This window comes from Carcharodon carcharias, chromosome 6 (genome assembly GCF_017639515.1).
Source record: "Carcharodon carcharias isolate sCarCar2 chromosome 6, sCarCar2.pri, whole genome shotgun sequence".
NCBI classification, from domain to species: domain Eukaryota; kingdom Metazoa; phylum Chordata; class Chondrichthyes; order Lamniformes; family Lamnidae; genus Carcharodon; species Carcharodon carcharias.
The window spans coordinates 139,368,110-139,381,156 of NC_054472.1; the positions used below are offsets into that span (position 1 = coordinate 139,368,110).

Below are 13,047 nucleotides of genomic sequence, written 5' to 3' on the forward strand. Positions count from 1 at the left end.
GAGTGAATGTTTGTGGATGCGGTGCCAATCAAGCGGACTGCTTTGTCCTGGACGGTGTCCAGCTTCTTCATTGTTGTGGGATCTGCACTCATCCAAGCAAGTGGGGAGTATTCCATCACACTCCTGACTTGTGCCTTGTAAATGGTGGACAGGCTTCGGGGAGTCAGCAGGTGAGTTGCTCATCACACGATTCCTAGCCTCTAACCTGCTCTTGTAGCCACAGGCTTATATGGCTAGTCCAGTTCAGTTTTTGGTCAATGGTAACCCCCAGGATGTTGGTAATCGAGGATTCAGTGATGGTAATGCCACTGACCATCAAGGGATGATGGTTGGATTCTTTCTTGTTGGAGATGGTCATTGCCTGACACTTGGGTGATACAAATGTTACTTGTCACTCGTCAGCCCAAGCCTGGATTTTGTCCAGGTCTTGCTGCATTTGGACATGGACTGCTTTAATATCTGAGGAGTCGCGAACGGTGCTGAACATTGTGCAATCATCAGCAAATATCCCCACTTCTGACCTTATGATGGAAGGAAGGTCATTGATGAAGCAGCTGAAGATGGTGGGGCCTAAGAAACTACACTGAGGAACTCCTCCAGTGATGTCCTGGGATGGATGACTGACCTCCAACAATCGCATCCATTATCCTTTGTGCTAGGTATGACTCCAACCAGCGGAGAGTTTTCCCCCCGACTTCAGTTTTCTAGGGCTCCTTGATGCCACACTCGGTCAAATGCTGCCTTGATGTCAAGGGTAGTCACTCTCACCTCACCTCGGGAGTTCAGCTCTTTTGTCCATGTTTGAACCAAGGCTGTAATGAGTCCAGGAGCTGAGTGGCCCTGGCGGAAATCAAACTGGGCGTCAGTGAGCAAATTATTGCTAAGCAAGTGCCGCACTGATGACCCATTCCATTACTTTACTGATGATGGAGAGAAGACTGATTGGCCGGGTTGGATTTGTCCTGCTTTTTGTGTACAGGACATACCTAGGCAATTTTCCACATAGCCGGGTAGATACCAATGTTGTAGTTGTACTGAAACAGCTTGACTAGGGGCACGGCAAGTTCTGGAGCACAAGTCTTCAGTACTATTGTCGTGATATTGTCAGGGCCCAAAGCCTTTGCGCTATCCATGCTTCAGCCGTTTCTTGATATCACATGAAGTGAATCGAATTGGCTGAAGACTGGCATCTGTGATGCTGGGGACTTCTGGAGGAGGCCAAGATGGATCATCCGCTTAGCACTTCTGGCTGAAGATTGTAGCAAATGCTTCAGTCTTATCTTTTGCACTGATGTGATGGGCTCCTCCATCATTGAGGATGGAGATATTTGTGGTGCCTCCTCCTCCAATGGGTTGTTTAATTGTCCATCACCATTCACGAATGGATGTGGCAGGACTGCAGAGCTTAGATCTGATCCGTTCGTTGTGGAATCGCTTAGCTCTTTCTATCACTTGCTGTTTATGTTGTTTGGCACGCAAGTAGTCCCGTGTTATAGTGTCACCAGGTTGACACCTCATTTTTAGGTTTGTCTGATGCTGCTCCTGGCATGCCCTCCTGCACTCTTCATTGAACCAGGGATCCCCTGGCTTGATGGTAATGGTAGAGTGGGAGATATGCTGCCTCATGAGGTTACAGATTGTGTTTGAGTACAATTCTGCTGCTGCTGATCGCCCACAGCGCCTCATGGATGCCCAGTCTTGAGTTGCTAGATCTGTTCGAAATCTCTCCCATTTAGCACGGTGATAGTGCCACATAACACAAAGGAGGGGTATCCTCAATGTGAAATCAGGACTTCATCTCCACAATGACTGATACTGTCATGGACGGATGCATCTGCAGCAGGCAGGTTGGTGAGATAAAGTATGTTTTTCCCTCTTGTTGGTTCCCTCACCACCTGCTGCAGACCCAGTCTAGCAGCTATGTCATTTAGGACTCGGCCAGCTCGGTCAGTAGTGGTGTTACCGAGCCACTCTTGGTGATGGACGTTGAAGTTCCCCACCTGGAGTGCATTCTGCACACTTTCCACCTTCGGTGCTTCCTCCAAGTGATGTTCAACATGAAAGAGCACTGATTCATCAGCTGAGGGAGGGCGGTATGTGATAATTAGCAGGTTTTCCTGCCCATGTTTGACCTGATGCCATTAGACTTCATGGGGTCTGGAGTCGATGTTGAGGACTCCCAGAGCAACTCCCTCCCGATTGTGTACCACTGTGCCCCCACCTCTGGTGGGTCTGTCCTGCCGGTGGGACAGGACATACCCAGGGATGGTGATGGTGGATCCTGGGACATTGTGAGGCATGATTCCGTGAGGATGACTATGGTCAGGTTGTTGCTTGGCTAGCCTGTGAGACAGCTCTCCCAATTTTGGCACTAGCCCCCAGATGCTAGTAAGGAGGACTTTGCAGTGTTGACAGGGCTGCGATTTCCATTGTTGTTTCCGGTGCCTAGGTGGCCCGTCCGGTTTCATTTCTTTTTAGTGACTTTGTAGTGGTTTGTTTCAACTGAGTGGCTTGCTAGGCCATTTCAGAAGGCAGTTAAGAGTCAACCACATTGCTGTGGGTCTGGAGTCACATGTAGGCCAGACCAGGTAAGGACGACAGATTTCCTTCCCTAAAGCGTATTATTAGCAAACCACAACAATCGACATTGGTTTCATGGTCCATGGTCATCATTACAGTGGTATTGCACAGTGGTCTTTGTTGGAAATACTCTTACCTACTCTGTACGTAAATGGTCAGATTTAAGAATTGAGTGATCGATGTCAATGTTTTCTGATGACACTAAATTGATGAGTAAGGCAAATTGCTGCGAAATTGAAAGCTTGCAAAATAAATAGGATTGCAGGATTGGCAGACAGGCTGTGGGCACATTTCACTGTATAAAAAATGTCAAGTAAATGCAGCTTAAATGCCAAGATTTTAAGTGGGGTAGAAGAACAGGGGGCCTGTGTCTGCAGACACACAGGTTGTAAAAATGGCAGTTTAAGTAGACAAGGCTAAAAAAGCCAAATGGAATCCTTGATTTGTAGCTGCAGACAAAGGGCAGAATTTTCAGCCTTGTGGAAGTGGGTCTTGCAGCTTGCAGTTGACCCAATCTGATCCCGCTGTCTTGTGACTTTCTCCAGATGGTCTGCAAGTCCAGGGGGAAATGCCCATGGTCTGGTAGGAAAGGTGAGGTGATTTAAAAAGGCAATTAAGAGTATTTTTAACCATGAATTCCTCCTTTCCCAACAGCAAATGGCTTCCATGCTGTTTCTGTGCTTTACTGGAGCCACTAAGCAAGTGCACAGTGGGAAGAACTTCTTCAGTGAAACTGACAAGCTGATTAGTTAAACAGAAGAGCTGCAGCCGTGATCATTGAGAAGCTGCTTTTCAAATCACTTCTTCCGTCACTTCCTTTCACTGCTTGATAGCTGCCTGCCAACATCTTGGAAAGCACCACACCCTGTCTAGCACTTTACTCTGCTTCAGCCGCATTTTCCTGCTGCCAGTCTTCACCATGGCATGGGATCATCTGACATAGCTCTGCCTTCCACTTTATTGAGCAGCAAGTGCAGAGTCCACGCCCACAGCTCCAGCCCTAACAGGAGCAATACCAGCAGCAGCACCAGCTGCTTTTTCCTCAACCACATGTCCTTCCTCAGGGCAGAGAGCTTAAAGAGGCAAGACCCCGCAAAACAGGTCTACAGGCAGAGAGAGGATCAGCTCTGTTGACATGTCTGAGTACCTGTGCCTCTGGAGGTGCAGACTCTCATTGCTGTTGACATCTGGAACTCCTGGACTAAGACCTCCTTCCCAGCGAACAGGTCAGCACTTATTGCCACTGGAGAACAACCCTCGCCACTCAGAATCACAGAATCTTTACAATGTGGAAGGAGGCCATTTGGCCCATCGATTTTGCACTGGCTCTCTGATAGAGCATTCTACCTAGTCCCACTCCCCTGCCTTATCCCCATAGCCTTGCACGTTCTTTCTTTTCAATTCCGTTTTGAAATCCGAATGAACCTGCCTCCACCACCCTCTCAGGAAATTCGTTCCAGACTCCAAGTCTGGGTGAAAAAATGTTTCCTCACATCACTTTCTTCCTTTTGCCAATTATTTGAATTTGTGCCCACTAGTTCTTGGTGGTCTCTTGAGTGAGATCAGTTCCTCACTCTTTACCCTGTCCATACTCCTCAGGATCTTGAATACCTCTATTAAGGAAAACAGTCATAACCTCTCCACTCAGTCCTCATTGCTACAGCTTTTTGTCCTTGGAATCATTCTTGTGAAGATCCTCTGTACTCTCTCCAATGCCTTCACATCCTTCCTCAAATATGGCACCCAGAACTAGACGTAGTACTCAAGATGAGGCCGAAGTAGTTATTCATTCACAAAAACAAAAATACCTGGAAAAACTCAGCAGGCCTGACCGCAGCTGCGGAGAGGAATACAGTTGACATTTCAAGTCCATATGACTCTTCATCAGAACTAAGGAAATCGAGAAATGAGGTGAAATATAAGCTGGTAGAGGGGGGGATGGGACAGGTAGAGCTGGGTAGGGGGCCAGTGATAAGTGGAGGCAAAGAAGAGATTGCCAAAGATGTCATTGACAAAAGAACAAAGGGGTGTTGATGGTGGTGGTGATATCTAAGGAATGTGCTAATGGGGAGATTAGGGGTAGCAACCAGGACAAGCCAGTGGCAGATGGCCCTTGTGGGGGTGGGATGGGGGCAAGGGATCGAAATGGGCTAAAAGGTGGAGATAAAATAATAGATTGAAATAAATTTAAAAATAGGTGGAAAATAATTTTTTTTTAAATTATAAATTATTGGAAAAAGGGGGATCAGAAAGAGGATGGGGATGGAGGAGAAAGTTCACGATGTAAAATTGTTGAACTCATTATGATGTCCTGAAGCCTGTAAAGTGCCTAGTCGGAAGATGAGGTGCTGTTCCTCCAGTTTGCGTTGAGCTTCACTGGAACATTGCAGCAGGCCAAAGACGGACATGTGGGCATGAGACAAGGTGGGGTATTGAAATGGCAAGTTATTCATTCATGTGGGCTCGGCAGTGATTTCATGGTCATCATCAGACTATAATTCCAGATTTTTATTGAATTCATGGTGGGAATCGAACCTGGGTCCCCAGAGCATTACCCTGGGTCTCTGTAATACCAGTGAGTGACAATACCACTAAGCCCCTGCTTCCTCTTATACAGGTTCAACATGACCTCCTTACTCTTGTACTCAATGCCCTTATTAATGAAGCTTAGTATACTAAAGGCTTTATTAACTGCTCTCTCAACATGCCTTGCCATCTTCAGTGACTTATGTACAAATACATTGAGGTCCCTCTGTTCCTGCAACTCCTTTTCTCCCTGTATTTTATACTGTCTCACCATATTCTTCCTGCCAAAATGAACCACCTCATACTTCTCTGCATTGAGCTTCATCTGCCACTTGTCTGCCCAATCCTGTCTTTGTCCTTTTTGAAGTTCAAAACTATCCTCATCACAAGCGACAATGTTTCCAATCTTCATAACATCTGCAAATTTTGAAATCGTGCCCTGAACACCATAGTCTAAGCCATTAATAGACATTAGGAAGAGCAAGGATCCCAATGCTGATCCCTGGGGAACTCCACCACAAACCACCCTCCAATCTGAAACACCACTATTCATCACCACTGTCTGTTTCCTGTCACTCAGCCAATTTCTTAACCAAGTGTCTATTTCCGTTTCATTGTGAGCCAGAATCCTGCTCACAAGTCTGTTGTGTGGCACTATATCAAATGCCTTTTGAAAATCCATATACACCACATCAACAGCATTGCCCTTATCAACCTTCTCTGTTACCTCCACAAAAAAACTCCAAGTTAGTTAAACATGAATTCCCTTAATGAATCCATGTTGGTTTTCTGTAATTATCCTGCTTTTGTCTAAGTGACTATTGATTTTGTCCCAGGAGGCGATGGCGTAGTGGTAATGTTGCTGGGACTAGTAATCCAGAGTAATCCCCGGGGTAATGCTCTGGGGACCCGGGTTCAAAAGAAGTCTGGAATTAAAAGTCGATTGTTGTAAAAACCCATCTGGTTTAAGAATGCCCTTTAGGGAAGGAAATCTGCCATCATTACCTGGCCTATATGTGACTCCAGACCCACAGCAATGACACTCAGTTGTAACAAACCGCTTCAACAGCAAACCAAATCACAACAGACCACTTGGCATCGACCTAGTCACTGGAAAGAACAAAATGGCAATCTCAACCCTGTTGACCCTGCAAAGTCCTCCTTACTAACATCTAAGGGCTAGTGCCAAAATTAGGAGAGCTGTCTCACAGACGAGTCAAGAAACAGCCTGACATAGTCGTCCGCATGGAATCATATCTTACAGACAATGTCCCAGACGCCACCTGTCCCACTGGCTGGACGGGCCCAGCAGAGGGCCTCCCCCAGCTGATGAATCAGTGCTCCTCCATGTTGAATACCACGTGGAGGAAGCACTGAAGGTGGCAAGGTCGCAGAATCTACTGTGGGTGGGGGACTTCAATGTCCATCACCAAGAGTGGCTTGGTAGCACCACGACTGACCGAGTCCCAAATGACATAACTGCTAGACTGGGTCTGCAGCAGGTGGTGAGGGAACCAACAAGAGGGAAAAACACATTTGACCTCATCCTCACCAACCTGCCTGCACAGATGCATCTGTCCATGACAGTATCAGTAGGAGTGACCACCACACTGTCATTGTGGAGATGAAGTCCCGCCTTCACATTGAGGATACCCTCCACCGTGTTGTGTAGCACTACAACTGTGCTAAATGGGATAGATTTCAAACAGATCTAGCAACTCAAGGCTGGGCATCCATGAGGTACTGTGGGCCATTGGCAGCATCAGGCATGCCTAAAAATGAGGTGTCAACCTGGTGAAGCTATAACTCATAACTACTTGCATGCCAAACAACAAAAGCAGCAAGTGATAGACAGAGCTAAGCAATCCCACAACGAACGGATCAGATCTAAGCTCTGCAGTCCTGCCACATCCATTCGTGACTGGTGGTGGATAATTAAACAACTCACTGGAGGAGGAGACTCCACAAATATCTCCATCCTCAATGACGGAGGAGCCCATCACATCAGTGCAAAAGATAAGGCTGAAGCATTTGCTACAATCTTCAGCCAGAAGTGACGAGTGAACAATCCATCTCTGCCTGCTCTGGAGGTCCCCAGCATCACAGATGCCAGTCTTCAGCCAATTCCATGCACTCCATGTGATATCAAGATACAGCTGAAAGCACTGGATAGTACAAAGGCTTTGGGCCCTGACAATATTCTGGCAATAGGACTGAAGACCTGTCCTGCAGAACTTGCAGTGCCCCTAGCCAAGTGGCTATGTGGAAAATTGCCCAGGTATGTCTTGTACACAAACAGCAGGACAAATGGAACCCGGCCAATTACCGCCCCATCAGTCTACTCTCCATCATCAATAAAGTAATGGGTAATCAACGGTGCTATCAAGTGGCACTTGCTTAGCAATAACCTGCTCATTGATGCCCAGTTTGGTTTCTGCCAAAGCCACTCAGCTCCTGACCTCATTACAGCCTTGCTTCAAACATGGACAAAAGAGCTGAACTCCCAAGGTCAGGTGAGAGTGACTGCCCTTGACATAAAGGCCACATTTGATAAAGTGTGGCATCAAGGAGCCCTAGCAAAACTGGAGTCAATGGGAATCGGGGGGGAAAACTCTCCGCTGGTTGGAGTCAGACCTAGCACAAAGGAAGATGGTTGTGGTTGTTGGAGGTCAGTCATCTCAACTCCTGGACATCAAAGCAGGAGTTCCTCAGGGTAAGGTCCTTGATCCAACTATCTTCAGCTACTTCATCAATTACCTTCCTTCCATCATAAGGTCAGAATGGGGATGTTCACTGATGATTGCACAATGTTCAGAACCATTCGCGACACCTCAGATACTGAAGCAGTCCATGTCCAAATGCAGCAATACCTTGACAATATCCCCAGGCTTGGGCTGACAAGTGGCAAGAAGCATTCGTGCCACGTAAGTGTCAGGCAATGATCATCTCCAACAAGAGAGAATCCAAGCATCGCTCCTTGCTGTTCAATGGCATCACTGAATCCCCCACTACCAACAGCCTGGGCATTACCAGAAATTGACCAGAAACTGAACTGAACTAGCTCTATAAATACTGTGACTACAAGAGCACATCAGAGACTAGGAATTGTGCGACGAGTAACCCACCGGCACAAGTCAGGAGTGTGATGGAATACTCCCCACTCCCTGGATGAGTGTAGCTCCCACAACACTCAAGAAACTTGACACCATCCAGGGTAAATAACCTGCTTGATTGGCACCACATCTACAAACATTCACTCTCTCCTCCACCGACACACAGTAACAGCAGTATGTGCTATCCACAAGATGCACTGCAGGAATTCACCAAGGCTCCTTCAACAGCACCTTCCAAACCCAAGGCCACTACCATCTAGAAGGACAAGGGCACCATATAGATGGGAACACCACCACCTGGAAGTTCCCTTCCAAGTCACTCACCACCCTGACTTGGAAATATATCACTGTTAATTCATTTTCGCTGGGTCAAAATCCTGGAACCCCCTTCCTAACAGCACTGTGGGTATACCTATACCACATGGACTGCAGCAATTCAAGAAGGAAGCTCATCACCACCTTCCCAAGGGCAATTAGGGATGGCAATAAATGCTGGCCCAGTCAGCAAAGCCTATATCCCATGAATGAATAAAAAAAAAATAGTTTCCAGAAGTTTCCCTACCACTGAAGTCAGACTGACTGGTCTGTAGTTGCCAGCTTTATCCTGGCACTCCTTTCTGAACATAGGAGCAGGAATAGGCCATTCAGCCCATCAAGCCTGCTCCACCATTCAAACAGATCGTAGTTGATCATCTACCTCTATGCCATTTTTCCCCATTATCCCCATATCCCTTGATATCATTAGTCTCTTGCTAGGTTGTCACTCATCTCTGTCTCTCGCCAAATGATCTCTCTTGCAAGTAAGGAAGGCATGTGAGTGCTAGTGAAGGTTTGTGTAGAAAGGAAGAAAGGACACAATTTATGCAGGGTGACTGGGAGGCATGTGTGCAAGAGGGAAATTGGGTGAGTGTGTTTTGTCTGTTCAGATGGGGATGTTGGGTGTCTGCAGAGAGAAATGAGTGGTGCTTCAAGGCATGTTGACTTGAATGCTGTGCAGGATAATGCTGAGAAATTCAGTGTGGGCTTGACACCTCTCACCTGTCCTGCCCTCCTGAGGTCCCAGATCCTCTTGGTGTGCTGTCTGCAGGTTGGATCTGGGACCATACTTCTGCTGCTGACTTCCTCGGTCACTTCCACCCAGGCCTGCTTTGTTGGGGAGATTATCCTCTTCCCCCTGTGTTCATGTGAGCTCACCTCATTGCAGCTCCTCAGATCCCGCAGCAAAGAAGAGTGAGAGACCTGGGCAGTGGCCTTCCAAGGACTCACCTCCATTCCTGTGGTTGCTGCAGGCTTAGGAATCCATGCTTATTTGATCCACTGTAACCCATGACAGGATCCCTTTAATTAGAAACCCTTCCTTTGACAGAATGAAGGCGTTATTCCACCTGTCCTCCCTAATCGGTCAGGGAGCCTGGAGGTGGGATGAAAATTAGCTTGCTCTGGGAAACCGAATTGGCCAGGCACACAAATCAATGAGTCAAGTTCCCAACCCAAAAACAGTCCCGTCATTCCACTAAGGTTAGAGAATTCCCACCATGGAGTTAAAAAGCAAGGAAGTAGTGTTGAACTTGCACAAGAACTTAAATTGGACATCATCTGGATTATTGTGTATGTTTTGGACGCCCCATTATCAGGAGCAATGAAAAATATACTCATAGATACACTAAACTATCATTTAGGATGATGGGTTAGAGTTTTCAAAAAACTTGAGAAGCTAGCACTTTTCCACTTTCGCTGAGGACAAAAGCTAACCAAAAAGCATCCTTCAAAATTTTGAAGAGTGACGATAGAAGATCAGATAGCAATGAATGGGCAGGAAGGAGTTAAGATAATTGTAAACAACCTCAAGGGGTTAGAAACAAAATTTACACATGGGGTGATTAGAGTGTGGAACTCTGCCACAAATTGTCAGAACAGATTTCATAGCATTTCTAAGGGAATCAAATAATTGTTTGAAATGAAATTGCCCTTCTAGTGTATCTAAATAACAGGAGGAGTGTGTGGTAGATTGGTTTTGGTCTTGGCTCATAGAGAAAAATACCGTTACAGACTTCATTGGGCTTAATTTTCCTGTACTGTAAATAATTTGCAAGTGAAATGCTTTAGTAAGCTCCTGTGCTTAAGAATGTGAAAGCCACTGTTTCTGAGTGTTTTGATGTGAATATTTTCTCTGTGTTAGCAACTACAATTTTATTTTATTTTCCTTTTCCAGATACTTTATGGTGAAGGAGACAGTGATGCAAACTATGCGTTTTCCCTGTATGGACGATTTTGCCATGAGATTAAACTGGACTATTCTCCATATGTCAACTATTTCACTCGTGTTTACTGGAATAGGTCATATCGCATGTACAGAGTCAATACACTGATATCATTTCAGTACTAATGAAGATTGAAACCTTTCCAATCATCACCCTCATTCGTGTTGCATATATTTAATGTGTTGAAGCAATGTCTCATTTTACAGATGGACTTTTAAAAAGGAACTTTTAAAAGCATATAAATAACAGTTGTTTTTTAACTTATTTTTTACAAATTAGTCTGAAACGAAAAGAGGGCAAATCTTGCTTTTTGAAATCACCCTCAAGTATTGTTGTTCAGAATGGAGGACTGAAACAGAAACTTGCAATAGGTTGAAATAAGTTAATCCACATCTATTAATTCAGCTGCAGAAGAGTATTGAATTTACTTGTTTGGATAAGGAACAAACCCTACTGAGCTACACATGGTCTTAAAAACCACTGCACTCTAGGTGGAGCTTAAGCATACTCGAGCATTGTGCACATTTAGTCTACATGCCTGAGCTCTGCCCAAAGCTTAGCAACTTTTATATCAGTTGTAAACATTTTTTTAAAGTATTACAGTGGGTAATTTACTTCACTGTTTTTGTTTATGGATACCCAGAGAAACAGGACTTTTGCGTTGAATCCTTGAGGCCTTACTAAAAATTGTTATTAAGTATGACTAAGTTAGTGTTTCTTTTAATAACTAGCTTGGTAAGTTGAAAGGGGAACATCTTTTAGAACAGTCTTGTTTAACATCCATGCAGTCCACATGTACTACTAACTGTTCTTTGATCTTGTATATTACGAATGAATTTTATTTTGTATCAAATTATTAGGCACCACATATTTTTAATTTTAAATTGCAAGAAAATCTTGATTTCTAAAGAGTGATATAATGAGATAGAAGATTGTTCACACATTGTCTCACACTCCTGCTGTCATGAACCATCTTCCAGAACATCAGATGAGGGGAAAAAACCAAGATGAGCTAGAATGAGGCATCTGCACTTCAAGATTACTTAGACAATGCTGGTGATGTATTTTGCTGCTCGTTGATGTCCTTTTTGTGGTCTAGCTTTTAACTCAACTTATCAGACCCGTATTGGGGAGAATACTACCATAGTCACAAAGGTGGGAAGCAAGTGATTTGGCTTTTCCATTTCAGCACCTTTACTGAGAAGAGAAAAACGTAACAGTGGAAAATAGGGAAGGAAAATACCACATTCACTTTGAAAAAGAAAATAACTTTTGAGTGGAAAGAGATGCTTCAGTAGGTTAGACACTAACCTTGAGGATCAATGTTGAAGTCTAGCCCAGACTGAAGGGATGAATAGCTTTAATGACCATTATAAATGAGTTTGTGCAGTCTCAAAGCCTTCAACACAAAGCAACTTTGATACTAATTGGTAATCTCACTCAAAAAGGCCGCAGGATGCCTAGTATGGAAAGCGGAGGAAAAGAGACACGCTGGTACAGCAGAGAGTAATCTTTTGCCAGTGAAAGTGTAGAGACAGCTATATTCTGCAATAAAAAAACCAAAGTGCTGGAAATACTCAGCAGGCCTGACAGCATCTGTGGAGAGAGAAACGGAGTTAATGTTCTGAGTCTAATATGACTACTCTTCACCTGGCTGTGCTATACCTCACCCGAGAATACTTGATGCTACCACCAGATGCTTCAACTGGAAAGCGTTCCATTCCTCAGCAGAGCATTCCTCACCTTGATGAGCAGAAAAAAAATCTCAAAAATTATCCTTTTGATTTTTTTATATAGTGCAATATAACTGCAAGTTGGTGTCTCATTTGGTGGTGAAACAGTAGTAAAGTAGAGCAGAGTACCCACTTAAGATGCTTTTTAAAATCAGGCCAGAGTATTAGAGGGTTTAGGAAATATCTTTTATAGCTTGTGTTATGTTTGTTATATTGTAAAATACATTTTTATTTCAATGACATGTTTGTCAAAGAACACTCTCTATGGTGTGGATTAAAATAAATGAATATGATGATAAGGCATTTAAGAGGGATTTTGGCTGATGTAGGTAAGAAAGTTAATCCTGCTGAGTTGAAAAAATAGTAAGGTGTAGGCGATAGTATCTGGGATAGGGTTAGGCTATTTATCCTTTCAAGACTGTTTTGCCATTCAATTACAAATAGATCATGGTTGTTTTTACTTAAACTAAATTTATTCGCTCTTGCTTGACTTCCTTATTAAACAAATATCTTGAGCATTTCTATTGGCCCAACATCCATAATGTTTGAAAGATAGAGTTCCAAAATTCCCACTATCCTTTATCTGGGGAAGAAGTGCTTCATGATTTCACTGCTAAAAATCCTAGCAAATTAAAGATTATGCCCTCTTCTGACTCTGGATTCTTATACCAGAGGAAATTGTTTCTCTGTCTGTCTTTGTACACCTTTAGCATTTCAGTACCTCGATTAGATCACCCCTCAATCTTTTAAACTCAAGGAAATGCAAACCAAGTTTATGCAATCTAACTTCACAATTTAACCCCTTAATCTCTGGTATAATTCTGATGAATCTCC

The 13,047-nt window shown here is 44.3% G+C and overlaps 1 protein-coding gene across 4 annotated transcripts in view; it reads left to right on the forward strand.

Moving 5' to 3' along the window:
• Positions 1–12,512, forward strand: part of LOC121279419 (probable C-mannosyltransferase DPY19L4) — a 94,505-nt gene extending 81,993 nt beyond the window's left edge. For all 4 annotated transcript variants that reach the window (XM_041190650.1, XM_041190649.1, XM_041190647.1 and 1 more), the window contains exon 19: positions 10,432–12,512. In XM_041190650.1, the coding sequence (XP_041046584.1) occupies positions 10,432–10,605 (174 nt within the window). In that variant the 3' untranslated portion in view covers positions 10,606–12,512. The remainder of the gene's footprint in view (positions 1–10,431) is intronic.
• The last annotated feature ends 535 nt before the right edge of the window (positions 12,513–13,047 follow it).